At 45.8% G+C, this 25796-nt stretch overlaps 1 protein-coding gene across 1 annotated transcript in view; it reads left to right on the forward strand.

Moving 5' to 3' along the window:
* Positions 1-25796, forward strand: part of LOC140393652 (acidic mammalian chitinase-like) — a 31640-nt gene that overhangs the window by 1450 nt on the left and 4394 nt on the right. Inside the window, exons 2-9 of the mRNA XM_072479933.1 lie at positions 4070-4099; positions 4186-4387; positions 13361-13417; positions 13869-14019; positions 16381-16505; positions 20604-20730; positions 20834-21016; positions 25529-25645. Coding sequence (XP_072336034.1) covers positions 4070-4099; positions 4186-4387; positions 13361-13417; positions 13869-14019; positions 16381-16505; positions 20604-20730; positions 20834-21016; positions 25529-25645 — 992 coding nt within the window. The remainder of the gene's footprint in view (positions 1-4069; positions 4100-4185; positions 4388-13360; positions 13418-13868; positions 14020-16380; positions 16506-20603; positions 20731-20833; positions 21017-25528; positions 25646-25796) is intronic.

Here is a 25796-nt window from a genome sequence, read left to right on the forward strand (position 1 = left end):
TGCACATCATTTTGGGTTGTGGGGGCGAAACCCACGCAAACGCGGGGAGAATGTGCAAACTCCACACAGACAGTGATCCAGGGCTGGGATCGAACCTGGGATCTCGGTGTCGTGAGGCTGCAGTGCTAACCACTGTGCCACAGTGCTGCCCCCCTCTTTGAGTTGTTTTGATACAGAATCAGGAAAGAGCATTGAGTTCGGTCTGAAACCATCCAGACCCTCACTCTACAGGATCTGGGTACAATTGACTATTGTGGACTTTTAAGGAATTTTACTGAGTGTATGTGTGCGTGTGTGCGCGTGTGTGCTCATGCATGTGTGTGTGCTCATTGTGTTTGTGTGTGAACTTTGAATGCATGGGAAAAATCAGTCTGTGTGTCCTTTACGGTAACGGCCTTGAAACAGTTAAAGACGCACTGTGAACTGACAAACAAATCATTGGAAAAAACACCTTTTGTGGTCATCCAGGAAGAGGAAGAGCTGTTCTAGAACTTCCCACCTGACCTTAACAGGAATCTAGGGGCGGTGTCTATGATTGGATTCTTGGACAATGAAGAATTGGAAGCACAAAATCAAATTGATCCTTCAAATCTGTTTAACCTTCCAGATAACCTTCCCGTACCAGCCTCCCTGAACAGGCGCCGGAATGTGGTAACTAGGGGCTTTTCATAGTAACTTCATTGCAGTGTTAATGTAAGCCTCCTTGTGATAATGCAGATTATTATTATTATTAACTCTTAACACGTCTACATATGTGGATAGTGCCTTCATGGAAAAGATTGCCTTGGGATATTTTAAAAACCTTTTCCTTTGAGGAGTTGGGGAGCTGGACATTTAGAAGTGAATTTCTGGCCAAAAGCAGGAAACACCCAAATCATCAAACCTCTGACCAGTTACATTCCAATTGAAGCGGAAGAACAGCAGGTGGGTATGGAATTGGAAACGGACAGGGCAGCATCAGCAAAGATACAGCTGGAGCAACAGGAACTAAAGCCCGAATTTCAAGGAAAAAGAGGAAAGGAAAAGTCAGGAAAGACCAGAAAAAGAGGAGTGAGAATTCCAGGAAGGGAAGGCAGAGGCAGGAAAGAGAGGCGGAGAGAGATTTCCAGGAAATCGAGAGAGAGACTGAGCCTTCCTGGGGAGAAGTTTGAAAGGGAGTAAAAGGCACAAACAGACCAGGAGGTCAGGCAGATGGAACTGAGTGGGGAGATATCATTATTAAAGTAAATGACTAACTCAGGAGCTGTTAAAATATTCACAGTTTGTACCGAGGGTTAATGAGGAGGATGTGAAAGCATTTTTGTATCATTCTGAAAATTTCCAATGTGGTTGGAATGGCCAGTAGGGATTTGGACCTGAATACTGCAAAACAGAAAAGCAGGGACAATCCATGTGGTTAATTTCCTATTGTTCAACAAAAGTTTGGCAAACTATGGTATCTGCAATAATGGCGTTCTGAGTGTGTGTGAGCTCGAAGCGGAGGCATACCGAGAAAAATTCCAAACTTCCTGCATGTGACACGAGTGAATTTATTTGAGCAATTTACATCCAATCAATTGACACACATACTATAGATAAATCCCACATATAAAACTCCCAGAGGGGTGTTTCTCCTCAAGGAATTCAAAAACTCAACTTACTCTTTCCAGAAAGACACAGGTTGAAGAGCCAAGTGTCTAGAAAGCCAGCCAAGCAGTGATTATGCCTGACTGTGAACACGTCCACAAACACTTTCCCCCAAATAAATTCATCCCGAGTCATCTCCAAAAACCTGAAATGGACAGAAGGAGAGTGAGTGATAGAAGAATAAACAGTCCCGGGTAAGAAAGTAGAAATGGAAACACAGGGGACCCTCCTCAGACTGGAGGGGTAGGGGCTGAGGACAGCAGTGATGTGTGACAGCCTGTCTGCTTCCATTGTAACTAATCAGGCCGGCTCGGAGCTGACTGCTGGAAATTCAAGGGAACATTTGAGGTTTTGTCTGGGTAACCGGATTGGTGCAGGAAAGGGGCCCTGATGGAAAACACTGGAAAAGACTGGCTGTAAATGTGGCAGCAAATCACAGTAACTATAAAGAATAAAACCATTCTGCCAGTTTTCACATGACCTTAACAATAATGTAAGATGCATTTTGTAAATTAAGCCTTAATCAGTATTCAAATGAGGAATAGAACAAAGAGGATATTCCCTCCTCAACTTCAACCCTAATTCTAAAGGAATGGATTATTTGGGCTATTAGCTGAAGATGCCTTATTATTGGGTCTAGGGCATTTCTTGATCAAACTCAACAGCACTTAAGTTACCGACTGAATTATCCACCTCTGAATGTTCTGTGACAGGTACCTGCATTTTTGCGTTGTGATGCAAAATAACATCAAAGTACAAATGTGCAGATGAGCGAACTTGGTTCTTTTAAAAAAATTGAAGTACCCAATTTTTTTTTTCCAATTAAGGGGCAATTTAGCGTAGCCAATCCACCTACCCTGCTCATCTTTGGGTTGTCGGGATGAAATCCATGCAAACACGAAGAGAATGGGCAAACTCCACACGGACAGTGACCCATGGCCGGGATCGAACGCGCTCCTCAGTGGTGAGGCAGCAGTGCTAACCACTGCTCCACCGTGCTGCCCTGTGATCGTGGTTCGATGTTGCTTCTTATTCCAATCCTTTAAAATCACATATTTCTGTTTTTAACTATAATAAAAACCTTTATTGTCACAAGTTAGGTGGTTAGGTGGATTGGCCATGCTAAATTGCCCTTAGTGTCCAAAATTGCCCCTAGTGTTGGGTGGGGTTGCTGGGTTATGGGGCTAGGGTGGAGGTGTGGACCTTGGGTAGGGTGCTCTTTCCAAGAGCCGGTGCAGACTCGATGGGCCGAATGGCTCCTTCTACACTGTAAATTCTATGAAATCTATGAAGTAGGTTTACATTAGCAATGAAGTTCCTGTGAAAAGCCCCTAGTCACCACATTCCGGCGCCTGTTCGGGTACACGGAGAATTTCCAAATTACCGAACAGCACGTCTTTCGGGACTAGTGGGAAGAAACCGGTGCTCCTGGAGGAAGCCCACATAGACACGGGGAGAACATGCAGACTCTGCACAGACAGTGACCCAGAGGGGGATTGAACCTGGGACCCTGGCGCTGTGAAGACACAGTGCTAACCACTGTGCTGCCCTATTGTTGTGAAGTTAACAATAATAAATAGAGTTAGAGTTAGATTAAAGTTAGATTATACAGAGTGAGTAGAACGGCAAGCAATTACTTTCTCTGCCATTTTTTGATAAATGGTAAAATTAACAAAGGAATGCCATACAACCCATCTGTCCAGGGGCTTTCCTTCACAAGGATAGAGTCAGAGGATTGTTTGGCATTTCAATTTCTCGTTATTTAACTGAAATATTTCCTCGAATAATCAAATCGCATCAACTATTTGCACATGGATAATGGTGTCTCTTTTCTTTTACTCTCAGACTTTACTTATTCCAGTTTGGAGTGTTACTATTCTCATCAATTACAATATTTACATTTCACGTTAATGGAAACCTTAGTAGCATTTTAATATTCTCAGGTGCATTTGAAAATTGATCCACCTGTAGAGTTTAATATAGCTGCTTTCTTAAACATAAATTTCACAACAACTTGAAATGAACATTTTGCAGCTTTTGCAGTGAAGCGTAGAATCATAGAATCCCTACAGTGCATTCAGCCCATCGAGTCTACACCTACCCTCTGAAAGAGCATCCTAACCTTGGCCCAATCCCCCATGCCATCCCCATAACTCCACCTAACTGTTGGACACTAAGCAACAGTTTATCATGGTCAATTCACCTAACCTGCACATATTTGGACTGTGGGAGGAAACCGGAGCGCCTGGAGGAAACCCACGCAGACACGGGGAGGACGTGTAGACTCCGCACAGCCAGTCACCCAAGGTCATAATTGAATCCCGGTCCCTGGTGCTGTGAGGCAGCAGTGCTAACCACTGTGCCAACATGCAGCCCATCTTCTTAAACCTTTCAGCACATTTTGCTGTGAATTTTAACACGTATCCTATATTCTTTATTCCAGCGGTGGTCTTGTTGGCGTGCCTGGAACTGGGTGAGTCTTGGTGTTTTTTAAGCTATTTTTAATGATATGTAATGAGTAGAAGCTCAGTCCTGATTTTCCTTTCTCCTCACTCTCAGGCTCTGCCTCCAGACTGGTTTGTTACTTTACAAACTGGGCTCAGTACAGACCAGGAGAGGGGAAGTACATGCCCGAGAATGTGGATCCCTGCTTGTGCACACATTTGATCTACTCTTTTGCTGGGATGAAGGACAATCAAATCACCACCACGGAAGTGAACGACGTGACTCTCTACCACTCATTCAATAGCCTTAAAAACAAGTAGGATTATTCTATAAATATTGCAAAGTAGAATTTGAGGTCCTTTTTATATTCTGTTCGACGTTGAATCGTTATGCCACATTATACGTAAATAGATGTCTGACTCAGTCAGGGAGGTGATTTCTGGGTGAAATTGGGTTTTGTTGATTTGTGTCCCATTGGCAGGGATGAGTCGATGCCCAGTGGGTCTGACAATGTCTGACACAATCATGATGTCAACGTGTTGTCCCGTATAAACAAAATAATACACTTTGCTGGGGAATTTCTGCTCCCATTCGCCTTGGGAGCGGGGACAGAGCAGAAGATCTCACAAGAGGCCCAAGTCGTGGTTTACGTCAGCGGGAAATCCCGTCATGATGACCCCCCCCCACCATTGACCATTGACATAACGGAGTATTAGCTGTGCTAAATCGGGGATCTCATTTAAATACCTTTACCTCTCATTCTCAGGTCTCACTGCAGCAATCAATCCCCGTGCTCAAAATCCTGCCCATGGTGGCGTCAGATCATCAGGGTGCGATTACAAGAGGGGAGGATTTGGGCCCAGAAAGGGGGAGGACTCAGCTTCAGAAGCCAACTTTAAACAGACCCTTCCTGAGGATGCAGTCCGCTCTTGCTGGGCCTGACATGAGGAAGGGAAGCCTGGCCTACTGTTTTTAATGGGTGGCCAGTCATCATGAGTGGAAGGGTCCACTCAGTTGTGGAGGTGGGGGTAGCATTTCCCCCAAGTTCATTACTGACAAGGTCAAGTGTAATGGGGAGGCATGAGAGCAATGAACATTCCTTTGCATGGGGATGAGAAAATATCAACCATGATTGTGCCATGTGAGAGTACCTTTAAGAAATGGATCTTTAAGTAAAGTACCTTTAAGAAAACAGTGATGTCAGAGAGTGGGTGGAGCTGAGCTCAGTTCAGCCATTTTGAAGTTTCAGTTTTGAGGAAAAGAGGTTGGGTGTGTGTCTGTGTTTTGCAGTGAGCTGGATCTGCTGTGATCTCTGCCATGAAAGACTATCTCTGGATCATTTGGGTGATTTAAACTCATAATAGTAAAGCCTTTAACCTGATGTGATTCTGTTTAAAGGTGTGAAGTCTCATGGATGCTGAAAGGGATAACTGAAGGATTATTTAGTGTTGTAATATTTTCAGGATTATCTTTGAAGTAAGGGGTGTTAAGAGATCCAATGTTCATTTAAGAGGTTAAGTTGAGTTCATGGAATAAACATTGTTTTGTGTTTAAAAACCCACGTGTCCATAATTGTAATATCACACCTAGGGAACAAGCCGCGTGTTTCGAAAGCAACAATCCATTAAAGGGAGAGGTTGGTTGAACTCCATGATACATTTTGGGGTTCTGAAAACACCTCGCCCGTAACAATTGAATGGCGGAGCAGACTCGATGGGCCAAGTGGACTAATTCTCCTCCTATGTCTTATGGTCTTATGCAGCTGAGATCATTCATCTACATTCTGTTAACATTTCTTCACTCCGACAGCGAAGCCAATTCTGCCCAATAACTCACCACTGATGTGTGCGAGTGCCATTATTTTCCACTCAACAGCTAACCTTTGGCTCACTGACTTCCTGATTCAGTGACTGCTATGGATTCTCTGCACCACTAGCCTTCCGGGCAAGCTCATACACCCGTCTTGACAGTGAGCTGGGGAGCACAGGCTAAGCACAGCACTGTGATCCATGAATTGTGCATGCTGGTGCATCTTGACAGGTGCCCCTGGTTGACCAGGTTGTGCGTAAGGCCTTTGAGTAAAGCTTGGGACAAATGGTGCTCTTTACATGAGAGCTCAGGGGTCAGTAGGGTAGCCCAAGCGGCGGCTACTCGGTCAAACTGAGTGGGACAAAAGCTGGTGTGGGTTCTAGACCACTTTGTGAGCTGCTGAGAGACAGATCGTCAATGTGGTGACAGCACATTCCTCGCTTGCCAGCGAGTCACCAAAGCTGTTTGGGTGAAGGGTGAACCACTGGAAGCAGATGCCAATGGCTAACTCTCTTCTTTATTTTCTGATTCATGCAAGAAAGAGATGGAGCCTGTGGAATTGATCATTCTTCTGATACATTGGGAGGAGAAAAGGCGCCTGGTTGTCCAGAGGCAGGAGCCTAAGGAGAAAGGGGTGACAGGGCCTGCTCCACTGCAATATGAGGGATCAGAGACTGGACGCTCAGAAGTACTTTCCAGGAACCGATGGCGGCTGACCTTCCTGTGAAAGAGCAGCAACCAGTGTCGGGGAAGACTTTACCTGTCCAGGGACATGGTGTCTCACTGTGTAGCTGGCTGCAGGAGTTGCCGACACAGGGACTTGGAGGCCATCCACTGCCTGTGGCTTTGAAAGTCACCGCTGCCCTCAGCTTTCCTGTGATCCAGGGCTCCGTGAGTGATCTTTGCTGAATCTCACAATCCTCTGCTCATCATAAGTGCGTCAAGGAGGTGCCAGGCATGCTCGCCACAATGGTTCACAACTACACCTGGATCAGGCAAGGTCTTCTATCCTTAAACGTTCAGCTCGTCTCCGACCACACAAAGCACCTCCTCCAGGTGAGTGCTAGGTTCCCGGGTCGTGTGCATGACTCCTAAACCCTGAGCCACTCTCAGATCCTCACCATTTGTGAATGTCCATAGCTGCTACAGGGTGGGTTTCTCAGGGACATGGGATACCCATTGAAGAAGTGGCTGATGGCGCCTACGCAGAGGCTACAGAGTGCAGTTGACATCAGATACCATGAGGTTCATGCTTCTACTCGCTCTTTGGCTGAGCAGACCATCGGGATGCCTGGGCAGGCCTGGTGGAGCCCGGCAGCATCGTCCACAGAGGATGCCTCACATCGTGGCCACCTGCTACACCCTTCACTTCAGTGGGAGGGAGCAACTGTCTGAGCAGGTGATGGAGGAGCTGCATGTTTCCTCTGATGGGAGGACATCAATGTGGAGGATGAAGGTGTCCTGGAGGACGAGGAGGTCATTAGGCAGTGCTGATGGCCAACAGGACAGACGAGCTAGGGACGCACTCATTGCCCTCTGAGTCATGGGTAGTGATGATGAGGAACACTGGTCACATTCCATCATCCTGACGTCCCCCTGTCAGTATTACTCTCCCATCTGCTGGCCGGCAGTGCACACCCTCGTGCCTTGGGGAGGGAGCAGTTGCCCAAAGTCCTAACGTTGCAGGAAGATGATGATGCCCTGCAGTCGGGATGATGCATTGATCCTCAAAGTGCTCCTGTAAATACCTGACTCCTGTCTGGTTGAATGCAGCTCGCTTACTCTCAATGACCAGGGTCACACCATGGAAACGTGACTGATCTGGGCTCCTCCTTAGTGATCTGTTCCCTTGCGGTTCAGTGTCGCTGGAGGCTAACATTTTATTGAATCAAGCAACTGGACAACATGTGCAGAGTCTGCACAGTGACAATGACAGGGTACAGTGACAGTAATCTGTACATTGTGGGAGATTTCCTCAGTATCTACTAGAAGCAGGCAGGGCTGAAGTGTTTACTGTGACAGGGCACCACCAACGTGGTGGCAACACTGCAGAGAGCAAATGGAGGAAGCTCCATTAATGTACCCAGTCTTTCTGATGAACAGGAATACAGTTGACTGCGCGGCATTATGGGAAGGCACCTCATCAGAGCAACAAAAGAAAGCTTATTTACAGAGGTGGTCACTATTTAGAAGTACCTAACACTGGTGTCCACACGCTGCAACTAGACCTTCCTAACCTTTCTGATGCTGCTGTTATGTCTTGGTGTATCCGAGGACCCACAGTCAAGGTGGAGGCTGCCAGCTGTCTGCCACTCCCTGTTGGCGTGATGACCTTGGGAGGCCTTCTGGAGGACTGAGACCTGAAGGGCCTGGGCCTGATTTCGGTTGCCGTGCCATCCTCCTCGGCCTGGGGGGCTGGAGCTGAAGTGGTCACAGGAAAAGGGGATTCAGATGGGCTGAACACGCCCCGAGTCACCTAGGTGGAGCCCAAAGTTTGTGCATCAACTTCAACTCTTCCTTATAGATGCCCCAGGGTCCCCGGCTTCCTATATGGGGTAGATGGGGCAGCTGGAGTGAGTGCAAGAAGCCCCATCATCCACCACATTGGCACTCGTGGATGCCCACAAGTGCCTGCCCCACGGGATGCATGTTCTGCTCCATGGAATGCATGTTTTTCTCCATGGAATACATGTTCTTCTCCACGGAATGCACGTTCTTCTCGATAGAATACGTTCTGCTCCATGGAATGCATGTTCTGCTCCATTGAATGCGTGTTCTGCCCATGGAATGCATGTTCTTCTCCATGGAATGTATATTGTTCTCCATCGAACACGTTCTGCTCCATGGAATGCATGTTCTGCTCCATGGAATGCATGTTCTGCTCCATGGACTACAGGCTCGACTCAATGGAATGCTTGTTCTTCTTCATGGACTATGTTCTGCTCCATGGAATGCATGTTCCTCTCCATGGAATACATGCTCTTCTCCATGGAATACATGTTCTTCTCCATGGAATGCATGTTCTTCTCCATGGAATACATGTTCCTCTCCATGGAATGCATGTTCTGCTCCATGGACTACAGGTTCGACTCAATGGAATGCTTGTTCTTCTCCATGGACTATGTTCTGCTCCATGGAATGCATGTTCCTCTCCATGGAATACATGCTCTTCTCCATGGAATACATGTTCTTCTCCATGGAATGCATGTTCTTCTCCATGGAATACATGTTCCTCTCCATGGAATGCATGTTCTGCTCCATGGAATGCATGTTCTGCCCCATGGAATGCATGTTCTGCTCCATGGAATGCATGTTCTGCTCCATGGAATGCATGTTTGGCCCCATGGAATGCATGTTCTTCTCCATGGAATACATGTTCCTCTCCATGGAATGCATGTTCTGCCCCATGGAATGCATGTTCTGCTCCATGGAATACATGTTCTGCTCCATGGAATGCATGTTGTGCCCCATGCAATACCTTCTGCTCCATGGAATGCATGTTCTGCTCAATGGAATGCATGTTCTGCTTCATGGAATGCATGTTCTTCTCCATGGAATTCATGTTCTGCCCCATGGAATGCATATTCTGCTCCATGGAATGCGTGTTCTACTCCATGGAATGCATGTGCTGCCCCATGGAATGCATGTTCTGCTCCATGGAATACATGTTCTTCTCCATGGAATACATGTTCTTCTCCATGGAATACATGTTCTGCCCCATGGAATGCATATTCTTCTCCATGGAATACATGTTCTGCACCATCGAATGCATATTCTTCACCATGCAATGAATGTTCATCTCCATGGAATGCATGTTCATCTCCATGGAATACATGTTCTTCTCCATGGAAGGCATGTTCTTCTCCATGGAATACATGTTCTGATCCAGGGAATGCATTTTCTGCTCCATGGAATGCATGTCTGCTCCATGGAATACATGTTCTTCTCCAGGAAATGCGTGTTCTTCTCCATGGAATACATGTTCTTCTCCATGGACTGCATGTTCTTCTCCATGGAACACATGTTCTTCTTCATGGAAGGCATGTTCTTCTCCATGGAATGCATGCTCTTCTCCATGGAATACATGTTTTTCCCCAGGGAATGCATGTTCTTCTCCACAAAATACATGTTTTGCTCCATGGAATGCATGTTCTGCTCCAAGGACTACGTTCTGCTCCATGGAATGCATGTTCTGCTCCATGGAATGCATGTTCAGCCCCATGGAATGCATGTTCTGCTCCATGGAATGCATGTTCTACTCCATGGAATGCATGTTCTGCTCCATGGAACACATGTTCTTCTCCATGGAAGGCATGTTCTTCTCCATGGAATGCATGTTCTTCTCCATGGAATGCATGTTCCTCTCCATGGAATGCATGTTCTGCTCCATGGAATACGTTCTGCTCCATGGAATACATGTTCCACTCCATGGAAGGCATGTTCTGATCCATGAAATGCATTTTCTGCTCCATGGAATGTATGTTTTTCTCCATGGAATGCATGTTCTGCTCCATGAAATGCATGTTCTGTCCCATGAAATGCATGTTCTGCCCCATGGAATGCATGTTCTGCCCCATGGAATACATGTTCTCCATGGAATACATGTTTGTCTCCATGGAATACATTCTGCTCCATGAAATGCATTTTCTGCCCCATGGAATGCATATTCTGCTCCATGGAATACATGTTCTGCTCCATAGAATGCATGTTCGTCTCCATGGATGGCTTGTTCTTCTCCATGGAATACATGTTCTGCTGCATGGAATGCATGTTCTGATCCATGAAATGCATTTTCTGCTCCATGGAATGTATGTTCTTCTCCATGGAATGCATGTTCTGCTCCATGGACTACGTTATGCTCCATGGCATGCATGTTCTGCTCCATGGAATGCAAGTTCTCTTTGGAATGCATGTTCTGCTCCATGAAATGCTTGTTCTGCCCCATGGAATACATGTTCTGCTCCCTGGAATGCATGTTCCTCTCCATGGAATGCATGTTCTCCATTGAATGCATGTTCTGCTCCATGGAATGCATGTTCTGCCCCATGGAATACATGTTCTGCTCCATGGAATGCATGTTCCTCTCCATGGAATGCATGTTCTCCATGGAATGCATGTTCTGCTCCATGGAATGCATGTTCTTCTCCATGGAATACATGTTCTCCATGGAATACATGTTCTTCTTCATGGAATACATTCTGCTCCATGGAATGCATGTTCTGCTCCATGGAATGCATGTTCTGCCCCATGGAATGCATGTTCTTCTCCATGAAATGCATGTTCTCCATGGAATGCATGTCCTGCTCCATGAAATGCATGTTCTGCCCCATGGAATGCATGTTCTGTCCCATGGAATGCATGTTCTTCTCCATGGAATGCATGTTCTGCCCCATGGAATGCATGTTCTTCTCCATGAAATGCATGTTCTCCATGGAATGCATGTCCTGCTCCATGAAATGCATGTTCTGCCCCATGGAATGCATGTTCTGTCCCATGGAATGCATGTTCTTCTCCATGGAATGCATGTTCTGCTCCATGGAATGCATGATCTGCTCCATGGAATGCATGTTCTTCTCCATGAAATGCATGTTCTGCTCCATGGAATGCATGTTCTGCTCCATGGAATGCATGTTCTTCTCCATGGAATACATGTTCTCCATGGAATACATGTTCTTCTTCATGGAATACATTCTGCTCCATGGAATGCATGTCTGCTCCATGGAATGCATGTTCTGCCCCATGGAATGCATGTTCTTCTCCATGGAATGCATGTTCTTCTACATGGAGAAGAACATGTATTCCATAGAGAACATGTATTCCATGGAGAGGAACATGCATTCCATGGAGAACATGTATTCCATGGAATAAATGTTCTTCACCATGCAATGAATGTTCCTCTCCATGGAATACATTCTGCTCCATGGAATGCATGTTGTTTACCAGTACTGGAATGATGTCTTGCACCAAGGTCTCAATGTGGTGATACTTAGAACATGAATCTTTCGGCCATCCATTGTTGAGATTGTGTAACACCATTTATAATATTTCATCCTTCTCTGTTTCTCCAACAATCAGTTTTGACTTTACATCCAGCACTGGTAGTGTTTCCGTGATCATATCTACATGAACCTGCACATCCACTCCAGTGGAGCTGTCAACTTGTGCTGTTGTAGCCCCTGACAACGCATCCGCTACCACAATGTGCTTGCCAGGTGTACAGATTAATTCAAAGTCATGGGCTGGATTCTCCGATCCCCAATGTCGCAAATGCGTTTGGTGACGGGGCGGAGAATCCCTGATGATGCCCCCTGAAAAGTGGCCTACCCGGTGAGTCCGCTGCGTGCCGTATCCACGCCCTCCTAATGTTGGCTGAGGCCCGACCTGCGATGCTCTGTCCCCGACCGGCCGAATTCCCGACGGCGTGGGCCACGTGTGGTCTCACCCGTTGGTTACTCAGCGTGGCGGCTGCGGACTCAGTCCAGTGTCGCCACAGTCGGGGGAGGGCTGATCCGCGGACGGGGGGGGGACATATTCGGGGCTGGAGGCACTGTGGTGGGGCAGTCCGAGGCGCGCGAGACGGCCAAAGGGGGGGACTATTTTTGCGGGCCGGATCCGCCAGCGGCATTCGCCATGAACCTCGGCGCGACCGCTGCAGGCCGCCGCTGTGCGCCTGCGCAGCCACGGACCTGGCAACTCTCCATGCCGTATCTACATGCTGGAGCTGGAGGTCCACGCTGCCTGATTGCTAGCCCCCCCGGAACAGGGAATCGGTTGCCGTTTTCCACCAGTTTTCCTGGCGTAAAACGCTACCCTTTTCATGCTGATGTGGGGTCTTAGTATCCAGAACGGAGAATCCAGCCCCATGTCTCTGAAGTTTCAACATTAGGCGTTGAATGTGAGGAGACATCTCACTGAGACTTTTCTTGACTATTCCTTGTAGCACCGTTTCACCAAGTCTGAAGACTGTGTCCTTCAAATCTTCACACTTCTGATCTTTAGTTTTTGATCACCATTCCAGGTACTATATTATGTTCTTGCACAGAGACAATTACTGAGTCGGCATACTGAAGAAGATCTAGTTCAAGACTAGTCAATTTTATGATAGTAGAATAAACTGTGGGTACGAAACTAATGCGATCAAACACGACTGACCACGACAATTTCTCCTCCAGACCCCCCCAAGGTTACAGTGTCACGTGCCATTACTTGCCTGACACCTACTGGTCGGAGGCTATACATATTTACACATACACTTGCTTATGCATATCATTGCAAACCTTATAGTTTTTGTGTGGTAGATCCTGTTGTGAAATGTCTGGCCCATACTGAGGTATTTCTGTTCAATTAAAATTTAGAACCAAAAGGGGAAAGCGGTAAAATATTAGAACAACGATGATTTTCAGCACTTGGTGTTGTGTTAGTAAATGCATTTACTTATATTCCTCATTCTGAAAGAACAATTTCCCCGTTCTTCCAACAGAAATGGAAACCTTAAAACACTCCTGTCCATTGGAGGCTGGAAGTTTGGAAGTCAGAAGTAAGATGAAAATATTTTATTGTAGTGTTGGGTGAAATGTGCTTCTTTTCATATCGTTCATAATGTTAAAGAATCTGGGGTCAAAGAGATAGATTTGGGAATGATTAGTCTGTAGTTTTTGATAAGTATGTAGATTGTCTATTAATGAGCATACTGTTACTAGGTTCAGCTGTGTGTAAAATATAATTAAAATAAAATTTACCGGAAATTATCGAAAAGGAAAGATTGCATAATTTTTACAAAGGCTTAAATTGTGTCACTTGAAGATTGATTCAACTGATTATCAAGAGCAGCAACAAGAAACACCATATCCTAATGGCATTTTAGTAAATTATAATTGGTTTCCTTGTACATTATGAAATTACAAAAGATTCAAAGCCTTTCAGTTTCAGTTGGTAATTGCAGAATTTAAAATATTTCTGATTTTGTTCAACATTCTCCTCTCCTTTAGATTCACCGCTATGGCTTCCACATCAAAAACTCGCCAAATATTCATAACGTCTGTGATTAGCTTCCTGCGTGGCTATGGATTTGATGGTTTGGATATTGACTGGGAATATCCTGGGCCAGAAGGCAGAAGATATTTCACCGTTTTGGCAAAGGTGGGAGAAAATAGACTCAACAGGATGCTTAATCTCTTGGATAAATTGAAGCATCTTTCGATCCTATTTGTAAATTCAAATTTTTGATCAATGTATTCGGCAAGGACAGACGGAACATAGGAACAGTGACAGGACATTGAACACGGGAACACTGACGAGTCATTGAACATAGGAACAGTGACTGGACATTGAACATGGGAACAGTGACGGAACATTGAACATGGGAACAGTGATGGGACATTGAACATGGGAACAGTGACGAGTCATTGAACATAGGAACAGTGACTGGACATTGAACATGGGAACAGTGACGGAACATTGAACATGGGAACAGTGACGGGACATTGAACATGGGAACAGTGACGCGTCATTGAACATGGGAATAGTGACGGGACATTGAACACGGGAACAGTGACGGGTCATTGAACATAGGAACAGTGACTGGACATTGAACATGGGAACAGTGACGGGACATTGAACATGGGAACAGTGACGGGACATTGAACACGGGAACAGTGACGGGTCATTGAACATAGGAACAGTGACAGGTCATTGAACATAGGAACAGTGACAGGACGTTGAACACGGGAACAGTGACGAGTCATTGAACATATGAACAGTGACAGGACATTGAACACGGGATCAGTGATGGGACATTGAACATGGGAACTGATGAAAGCCACCCGTGGTTAAGTGCAGTCTCGTATACACTTAACAAAGTAGAAATTTAAGCTACACATCTCGGGTGCGAAATGAAACATTTATTGTGTCTATTGATTATAATTGAGAGTTTGAAATCTTCTTTTGAATACAAATCAAATATTCTCAGTAAAGCCCCTGCCAGCAGAAGACTTTAAGAGGTATAATTAAACTTAGTAGCGTACAAACAAATTTAACTTAAAAAATACAGTAATGGTTTCTTGCTCAAACAGCTTGCATGGACTTAAGAGTTAGAATAGAAATATGAAATTACGAAATAAGGATAGCGAGTAGTTAGATAAATGATATAGAGTGACATCAGAATGAAAATGGCTGCTCGGACCTTTATCTTTAAGGAAAATGTTACCAATCTGACTCCATCTGTTCCTACCCTTGTAATGTGTTGATTGGCTTGGATGAGTCTTAAATGGATTTGAGTGGATGACTAGTTGTCAATCATCAATGTGCAACATAGATATGACTATGTTGCAGCTTTGGGTGTTTTCTGTGTGTTGGAACGTAACTTACACTTATTAGCAGGTCTGGTATTTGCTGACTGCTATACTATTCACATTTTGAACAATGGTAGATTCATGTTAACTCTGGTGCTCATTTTGACCAACCATAGAAATTGTTTCATTTGCTTCTGGTTAGTCTGCAAATGTTTCAAATCCGTGCTTTTATTATTGCAAACTATACGCTTTTGTAATCTGAGGCAGTGTAAGCAGCCTTATGATGGGATCCATTTAAAAAATAAATTTTGAACTGGGCTTCAGTATTTACATCAAAATGGCTAAATCGATGATCCTTTCACCAATCGGATATAGCTGGTTTCCCTCATTAACTGACAGGACATTGGACATGGGAACAGTGACGGGACATTGAACATAGGAACAGTGATGGGACATTGAACATAGGAACAGTGATGGGACATTGAACATGGGAACAGTGGTGCTACATTGAAAATGGGAATAGTGACGGGACATTGAACATAGGAACAGTGATGGGACATTGAACATAGGAACAGTGATGGGACATTGAACATAGGAACAGTGACGGGACATTGAACATGGGAACAGTGAAGGGACATTGAACATAGGAACAGTGACGGGACATTGAACATAGGAACAGTGATGGGACATTGAACATAGGAACAGTGATGGGACATTGAACATGGGAACAGTGGTGCTACATTGAAAATGGGAATAGTGACGGGACATTGAACATAGGAACAGTGATGGGACATTGAACATAGGAACAGTGACGGGACATTGAGCTGTTAGCCTGTGACACCATTTAATGAGATGATGGCTGATGTGAAACCGAACCAACTGAGAGAGACAGTTTTAAAGGACAGTTTCACAGGATTTGTGAAACATGAAAATAGAATATTTAAATATGAAATATATGAATTTACACAATGAAAGTAATTGGATAGAATCCTCATTAATCACTGTTCTGGCGACTGTGCAGTAAGAGCTGGCAATCTGGCCTCCGTTTAAACCTGGTCCTACCTCTGACTTTACCCTTAGTTTAGATACAATATTGTGCGACACTTGGTCATGGATACGTTATATGAAACTGGACAATTCTTTAGTCTGTGTTTGAAACCCTCCATTTGGTGAGGATCTGTCAATAAGAGAAACGTTATTAATTTTCTAGGAAATGCTGGCTGCCTTTGAAGCTGAGGCGAAAAGCTCTGGAAAATCTCGACTGCTGATCTCAGCTGCAGTTTCTGCTGCACCGGGTCATGTCCATATGCACTATCAGGTTCCTTTGCTTGGACAGTAAGTACCATGTTAGTCACAGAGAGCTTTCTATGTCGGCAGTTGTTTTGTGTTCCCTTGCTAGTTCAGCTGGTTTAACTAGTTAACAGCTAAATCATTCAGACCTGCAATGTCCTCCATTCAATCTCCAGTTGGCGTTGAGTTGGCTGAATCCAGCTGAGGCAATGTTAGAGGTGCTAAGATTGTTCTTGGTATTTCCATTCTGTCCTGTAACCTCGAACACAAAGTGCAAGCATCGTGTCATCATGTGAGGATGGAATTGGGCTCTGCTTCTAATCTCTACTCAGCTAACTGGTCTCAGTGTTCAATGTCAACAGTAGACATCAATAATGATTAGTTTGTTGTGCAGAGCCTGTTGAATTGTATTTTGCCAAAGAGATAGTGAATCGTAAAAAAAAACCTTTTCGAACTCTGCTTGTTGTTAAAGCAAAGTGACAGAGAGGAAGGTGAATGCAGGGAGAGAGGAGAGAGAGGGACAGAGGCGGCAAGGTGAAAGAGGGAGAGACAGGGAGATGATGAGGGAGAGAGGTTGAATTTATCTACTCGAATGTGAGTTTAGCTTCTTGCAGTGTTTTGGGTTTGATAGTTTGGTTGTTGGCTGGAAGCGTCGCAGTTATTCTGTGTTCACAACTTGGATAATGTTCAGAAAGTTGGACAAATGTGACTTTTCTTCAATGAACAGTAAAGTATGAAAAATAGAAGGTGAATAGAAGAGGAAAGAATTTGAATGGTGTACCACTTCCACAGCTTTAGTGCATCCCAAATATGTTCATCGTCAATGAAATATTTCGGAGTACTGTAGACATGGTTGCAATGTCTGTAAATGCAGCAACCAACAAACTCACATCAAATCCCCAGTAACAGCAATGAGGTCATCGCCAGATGTACTGGGATTTCTTTCTGCTAGTTTAGATTGAGCGATAAATGTCTTTCAGGAAACAAGGAGAACATCTTACCCCTTGCCTTTTGTAAAAAATATGTATTTTGAATGATGTAAGAAGTGTCTATGCATTAAGATTCCCCACCTTCAATCATCATGTCATCTATTCAGCTTTGCTTTCTGATTTGATTCTCTGAAGCTACCGACCCTTTTGCAAATATCAGAGAGCCCACAGTGAAAGACCGAGCGGTAATCTGCAGACCTGGAATAATGTGGGCATGTGAGAAGCTGAAGATTCAAGAAGACCTACTGGGCACAGGGATTTGATCAGAGATCCGTGGAAGTTGTTTTGGGTGGCATTTGCCACTTGGTTTCATGAGCACAATTTAACTGAATAATTTCTAAGTGTCATTTTGGGCGGGATTGGCGGGGTGTTACTCGACAGCTGCGTTAGCGAGGTTGCGGCCTGTACCTAACTGCAGTTAGTGCCAGAAATGAGCCCCAACAAACTTCTCGGCATTACTGGCTGTCTCACCATCTGATTCTCCATGCATTGCACAATGACAGTATGGGCAGCAACATATCGGGTCTCCGCCTTGGTCTCCGGCCTCCGCACTGCCGTCATCAGCCACTCGTCATCCTGGGGTGGCCCTCAAAGGTGTCGGGGATCTCCAAGTGTCCTAGGATATAGCTGTCATGCATGTTCCCTGGATAGCGTGCACACACGTGCATGATCCGGAGGTGGTAGTTGCACATGCGTTGAACATTCAGGGAGTGGAATCCCTTCCTGTTAATGAAAGGCACTCCCTGACGCCCCCATGCCCACAAGGCGACATGCGTGCTCTCTATTGCCTCTGAACCTGGGCTATCCCGGTGATGGCAGAGAATCATTTTTTTCTTTAAAACTTTTTTCCAATTAAGAAGCAATTTAGCGTGACCAATCCACCTACTCTGCACATCTTTGGGCTGTGGGGGTGAGACCCACTCAGACATGGGGAGAATGTGCAAACTCCACACAGACAGTGACCCAGGCCCGGGATCAAACCTGGGTCCTCGGCGCCTGAGGCAGCAGTGCTAACCACTGCACCATAGTGCTGCCCAAATGGCAGAGAATCCTGCAGTCCGGGCATCTTGATGGGCCTGAGGCAGCTCAAAGTTGACATAGTCTGATGTCCAGCCACACAGGGCATCCGTTATCTCACAGATGCACTTGTGGACTGCAGCTTGGGAAATGCCACACAAGTCCCCGCTTGAACCCTGGCATGAACCAGTGCATGGACGTTCAGGGCTGCGGTGACCCTACTGAAGACCGGGAGTGAACGTCCTCCTCCTTCACATGGTGCCAAGCCGGCGGGGACATGGTGCCAGACTGTCTCTTTGATGAGACACAGTCTCCTGTGGCACAGGCTGTCCATCATCTCCTCGAAAGGTGAACAACGCCTGTACACCTTGGGCCGTCGCTGACTCCCCCTCTGGGTTCCGTCTCGGCCTGATGGGTGGCCCCCTGCACATGGGGTGCCCCTCCCGCCTGCGTCGATGTTACTGCCTTTTCAGCCGCCTGGGCTGCCACCAGCACTGCGACGACAGCCTCTGCGGCACCGATATAACTATCCATCTTTTGTATATCTGCAAGAAATTGGAGAAGGAGGGGGACCAACAATCGGATCCTCAAATCCCCCAAGCCTCCCCCACCTTTGCGAGTCCCGCCTTCCCTCAGATTGCCATCCACCAAGCTTGTTGTGATGGAAAACCTGGCTCTGCGCACTCTCCCAGTCACAGCAGGAGCCCCTAGACCCAGACCCCTGCTACTCACCTCCTAACCTCCCCTCAGCAGACATTGAACCAACTTCACATTTTTAAAAAGAGTATTAAATGACGCCCGTGTGATTTCTCAGTGGGGAGCCAGTTAATCTCTGGGAGGCTGTTGCTTTCGAGTTCAATTTTGTTAATGAGGTGGAAATTGATGCAAATGAGGGTTAATGATGTGCTCGCTCTGTTTGGGTGTGATCCAGAACTGAGCATCAGGAACTATCTGGTTAGACAGCAAACTGATTCGCGCCCGGTGCAAATCTCGATTTTGGCCATTCCCGCTATTTAACCAGCGCATCGGGCGCAACACGGTGGTTAAATCGCACCCGGAGTGTGCTGTGTCCGACCACAATTTGCCCTTGGTTTACATGGACAGTATCCCTACTGTGAAAATTAGAGTATTGGATCGATTTTGTAACCTCTTTTATCCTTACAGATCTGAAAATATCTGTAAAAGCACAGTTGGAGTGAGGAATAATGTATTATAGTTTGTTGAGGAAATCCACAGGAAAAGTCAAGAATTCCTAATACATTTTCTGTTGGTAGAATTGTGTTTATGGTTTTAATTAAAGTAGGAGTCAGAGTGACTGTGTGAATCTAAACTGTGGGTCTGATATCTTTCTGATTCCAAAAATACTTCAAACAGATGTTTACAGAAAGTCATTTGACAAGGATGGGTACAGAACAGGTATAGATTTTGGTGGGTTATGAAAGAAAGGTGTCATAGGTAAAATATGGATAAATGCGGTTACTTTTCTTTTAAAGCTCTTGTTTGTATCAGATGAGCACTGGCCATTTCAAAGCTCGCAGCTTGGGCAAGGTTTGGCTGTTAGTGTCCGGGAACTTTCAGTAGTCTCCAATGTTTCAGAATAAACTGGGAGCTGGCTTCTAAAATAAGCTTTAAAGGTTTGAATGCACATGAGAAACACACAAAGGCCTTCGCACTGGCTCACTCGTGGCCCTGAGTCAGACCATTGCTCTCTCAAGCCACAGCACATTGTATTAGTTAACACTCAGTGCCGTACTGAGGGAGGGCAGCACTGCCGTCTCTCGGATGTGATGGTGAAGTGAAGTCCTGATTCTTGACCAGATGACAAAGGCTCCATGGCATTATTCAAGGAAGAGTTCTCCCAGAGTTCTGCTGAACATTTATTCCACAACAATAGCATCAAATCAATCTCATTGGTCATTGATCTCAATGCGACAGCGACTGTATGTTGAATATAATTCATCATCGGTGAACTGATTTGGGACATACTGAGATCATAAAAGATCCTAGATAAATGCAAGGCCCTTTTGTATTTTCTTTTTTTTTTAATTGTCAGAGCTCGTTAGTTTAATAAGTCAGATAATTACCATTTCTTTTAGGAAACGGGATATCAGTCTAACTCTGTTCTTTTCCTATACAGAATCTTGGACTTTTTCAATGTGATGACCTACGATTTCTTTGGACCCTGGAATAGTGTCACTGGAGAAAATAGCCCTCTCTATCCTCTCCCCAATAACAGAGGTTATACCAACCTGTACTTTAATGTGGTAAGTGTTCATGAAAATAGAATCCAGTCATATTTATTATTTCCAATGTGTAACTGCCTTCAACCTGATGATTTGCGAAACCTTTCTGGTTTTTTTTCTGCAGAATTATACAATGAATTTTTACAAAGATCACGGGGCTCCCGCAGAGAAACTGAATGTTGGATTTGCTACGTATGGCCATACCTTCAAACTGACCTCATCCCGCACTGGGGTGGGAGCACCATCTGTAGGTGGTGGACCTGCTGGGAAGTACACCAAACAGGCCGGAATCCTGGCCTATTATGAGGTACTGATAACAAGACAGCTTCCTTGTTCTGTATGTTTTAAAATACTAACCAAGTACTGAATTTAGCAACCTAAAAATCTCAAACTTTACTGTGAGAAATTTCCTCATTCGTATAAACGTCCTCAGGCAGATTAAGTAATGTGTTCAAATGTATTTTGAAAACATAAGCTGACTGCCCTTGTGCAATTCGAGTGATGAAAGTTTCCAGAATGGCCCAGTGTTAAAACAGGCCGTGCATTCGGACATCCTTACCCAGGACACCTCTATCTGATCATCTGCCCCGTGTATGAAGGTCCCGCTGCCTCTGCCAGCTTCACAACACATGGCATCGCCCAGCTTAGCTACCAGGAGCTGAAACGTGTGACATCACACTCTGATGATCAGAGACACAATGTCACAGCCGCCATCAGCAGGAGGTGTTTGACTCTAAACCTGTTAGAGTTCTTTGACGCGATAACAAATAGGTTAGACCAAGGAGAGCCAATGGATGTTATCTATCTTGACTTCCAAAAGGCCTTTGATAAGGTGCCTCACGGGAGACTGCTGAGTAAAATAAGGGCCCATGGTATTCGAGGCAAGGTACTAACATGGATTGACGATTGGCTGTCAGGCAGAAGGCAGAGAGTTGGGATAAAAGGTTCTTTTTCGGAATGGCAACCGGTGACGAGTGGTGTCCCGCAGGGTTCAGTGTTGGGGCCACAGCTGTTCTCTTTATATATTAACGATCTAGATGACGGGACTGGGGGCATTCTGGCTAAGTTTGCCGATGATACAAAGATAGGTGGAGGGGCAGGTAGTATGGAGGAGGTGGGGAGGCTGCAGAAAGATTTAGACAGTTTAGGAGAGTGGTCCAAGAAATGGCTGATGAAATTCAATGTGGGCAAGTGCGAGGTCTTGCACTTTGGAAAAAAGAATAGAGGCATGGACTATTTTCTAAACGGTGACAAAATTCATAATGCTGAAGTGCAAAGGGACTTGGGAGTCCTAGTCCAGGATTCTCTAAAGGTAAACTTGCAGGTTGAGTCTGTAATTAAGAAAGCAAATGCAATGTTGCCATTCATCTCAAGAGGCTTGGAATATAACAGCAGGGATGTACTTCTGAAGCTTTATAAAGCATTAGTTAGGCCCCATTTAGAATACTGTGAGCAATTTTGGGCCCCACACCTCAGGAAGGACATACTGGCACTGGAGCGGGTCCAGCGGAGATTCACACGGATGATCCCAGGAATGGTAGGCCTAACATACGATGAACGTCTGAGGATCCTGGGATTATATTCATTGGAGTTTAGGAGGTTGAGGGGAGATCTAATAGAAACTTACAAGATAATGAATGGCTTAGATAGGGTGGATGTAGGGAAGTTGTTTCCATTAGCAGGGGAGACTAGGACCCGGGGGCACAGCCTTAGAATAAAAGGGAGTCACTTTAGAACAGAGATGAGGAGAAATTTCTTCAGACAGAGAGTGGTGGATCTGTGGAATTCATTGCCACAGAGGGCGGTGGAGGCCGGGACGTTGAGTGTCTTTAAGACAGAAGTTGATAAATTCTTGATTTCTCGAGGAATTAAGGGCTATGGAGAGAGAGCGGGTAAATGGAATTGAAATCAGCCATGATTGAATGGCGGAGTGGGCTCGATGGGCCGAATGGCCTTACTTCCGCTCCTATGTCTTATGGTCTTATGGACTGTCTTACTCTGGCCATTGTTGTCAGTCTTGGGAAATACACAAGGAGGTGAAGTGGAGGATATCACATTTTACATCCGCAACCTCCCTCTCTAAGGGAAATGTTTTTATACAGAGGTTACATTCCTTAGCAGTTTGTGTGCCAACCTGATTTTCACACTTGTTGGAAGGATAAGTATGTGTTGAGTAAGGTCCAGGATCTTCTTTGGCTGTTCCAATGCCTCAGATGGGAAATATGCAGAGTGCAATCTAACGGCCACGTTGCTCCAAGCGCGAGTCCGACCGAGCCAGATAGGTTGCAGAGACGCGTGCTGGGAGCTGACTGGTTTCCGATCTGATCGGCCCGCTCCCATTGGCGCGATTCAGATCCCACCATGATGTGGCGAGATACCAATAATCATCAATTAAGGCCCATCTCCATCCCAATAACGGCAAATCCTCCCGCGATCTGCCCAGCTGCCCAGCGAGAGGTCACGGGGGCACCGTTTAGTACATCTACTAAAAATGTGAAACTGGTAAACCCGCTGCTCTGGGGTCTGGAGGAGGTGGGTAGCCATTTTGGATGTTGGGTAATCAGCCCAGGGGGATGGGGGCAGCTGCCCCAGTGCTTTGGGGGGCCCTCGGGGGGGGGGTGCGGGGACAGGTCTTGTTGGGGGAAGGGTCAGTCACCATCAGTGGGGAGTCGCCCCTGGGCTGGGGAGTGAGGGGCTAAGCGCCCATGGTTCCTAATGGCGACCCCTGGATTGTGTAAGCCCATACCTGGGGCAACTTCAGCTTCTACCTGCCCATCACACCAAACACCTCCTGGACAGAACCCATCCGTGGTAATATGGTGAAAGTCATTTTAACCCACTGACCATGGTGTCCTTTAGCCACACAGCTGAAGGCTAATGCTAACTGGGAATTTTCAATGATAGTAACGTGAAGACTTCACAGCTCTCAAGTGGATGCAGGTTATGTTTACTGTGTGCTCCTGCTTTTGGCTGCAAAACTGCCTGCAGGCCTAGTTTCTGTTTGCTGCTGTTTCCCCTTCTGCTTCTTTGACCTGGAGTGAAGTAAGGGGAAGATTTGCCTGGCCTACTATTGGACTGAATGTGGGGAAGGGATGCTTTTCTCACATCCTCTGTGATTCTCTGTGTTGGTGAACAGACAACAGTACTACAGGAGGGGAAGGATGGTGGCTCGCTTCAGTTGTGCAACTTGAAGGTCGTGAAGAAATGCTTTTGAAGATTGTTGGTGGCTTATTGTTCTGGTGACTGTTTACTGCTTCATGTTTGAAGTTCATGTACATTGCTGGTGTCTTTTCGTACTGTTGCCTGTTTCTGTTTAAAGTTCAGAAGCTGTGTGCTTGCTATTGTACTGTTTGGTGTTTGGTGCCTGGATGCTGTGGGCTTGTTTGCTGCAGCCCCTTTTGTTTCTGTAGCCTGTAGTCTGGAACCACTGCCAGTTCTGAAGAGGGGGGAGGGGTTGCTTTCTTGCTCATGCTTGTGTTGGTGTGACTTTTCCGGTGTCTTGTTTTGCTCATTGCTGAGCAACCTTCCACTGATGTGGGTCTACTGCTGGAGCTGTGGGGGTGGGGGGTGGGGGGGGGGGGAAGGTTTTTGTACTGTTGACTGTTTGATGTCTGGAGGCCGTGTGTTTACCTGCTGTTGTCCCTTTTGTCTGTGCCAGGAATCTGAAGGAGGGTGCTCTCTTGCTCTTCCGCCATGCTTTGTCTCAGTGTAGCGTTCCAGTGTATTGCTGAGTTACCCCCAGGTGACTTTCTACTGATGCGAGTCTGCTGCTGAGAGCTGGAGGAGGGGGAGTAGGCAGTGGGTTGATTCGGATGCTGGTGCCTTCAATGTACTGTTGCCTGTTTGTTATTTAATGTCAGGAAGTCATGTGTTTGTCTGCTGCAGCCCCTCTCGTCTGTGGCGGGTGCCCAGGAAGGGGTGTCCTCTGACTCTTCCGCCATGCTCTGCGTCAGTGTGGCTTTCCGGTGCATTGTTGCATTATCCCCAGGCAACATTCCACTGAGGTGAATCTGCTGCTGGCAGCTGCGGAAGGGGGAGGGAGTGGCGGGTTGATTCAGATGCTGTACTGTTGATTGTTTAATGTTTAATGTGTAACTGCATTGTTGTGGCTTTGTGCTTGTACCGATATTCTGCAGTGAACCCGGTGCCTGTGTGCGTACGGTGCCTTTTCCTTGTTGGTTTATGGTTATTGTGATATGTGGATTGTTCAGATTATGTTTATCTTGTTGTATAAAGGTATTGCTGGCCGTTTATAAACAAAATATTCCCAAGTGGATTCCTGTAGGTACACGTGCCGTGTCACAGGCTGGGAATTACTGACTGGCATCCCGATCACTGGAGGCTTCAACACCGCAGAGGCAGCGGCCAACAATCAAACAATCAGGAGCTGGGCCTCAGCACTGGGCATCACTCCGCGAGGAGGGTACCGAGGTGGAAGCCATAACTGGTTCTTGGTTCCTCACCCTTTCCAATTAGTTACAGATATCGTGGTATCTCCGTGGGGCATCATTTTTGGCCCTAATTGGCGTTAGATACCATTAGTGGTCTTGCCAGGTTGGCCGACGGGAAACACCCAGCAACACCCACCCACTACACATTTAGAAACATTTCCATTAGTCAGCATCGGCTTTTATTTTTTCAACAACAAATAAGAACAGTACCCTCAGTTTGTGGACTGAAATTGAGAGACCATGATAACTGAATAAATCATTAATAAGTGAAGTGAGCAAGGTTGTCAGCCTACCTTGGGAGCATTGCTAACATCTGACCATTTGTGATCACTGATGATTTGAACGCGAATGTTTCAACCTTTTCACAGATCTGCTCACTCCTGAAAAGTGGGTCTTCAGAATGGAATGCGCCTCAGGTGGTTCCATACGGTTATAAAGGAGATACATGGGTTGGATATGACAATGCGAAAAGCTTTGGAGACAAGGTGATGAAGTGATGTTCTATACTTTTTATTTGGTGGTTTGGTACATAATTTGTTGTGATACAGAGCTAGATTGCCACTAGATTGATCTTGGTATATTAATCAATTGAATAACAGAAGGGAATAATTGATGGGAACATGCGTTATGGATGTT

The sequence above is a fragment of the Scyliorhinus torazame genome, chromosome 17 (assembly GCF_047496885.1).
Source record: "Scyliorhinus torazame isolate Kashiwa2021f chromosome 17, sScyTor2.1, whole genome shotgun sequence".
Lineage (NCBI taxonomy): Eukaryota > Metazoa > Chordata > Chondrichthyes > Carcharhiniformes > Scyliorhinidae > Scyliorhinus > Scyliorhinus torazame.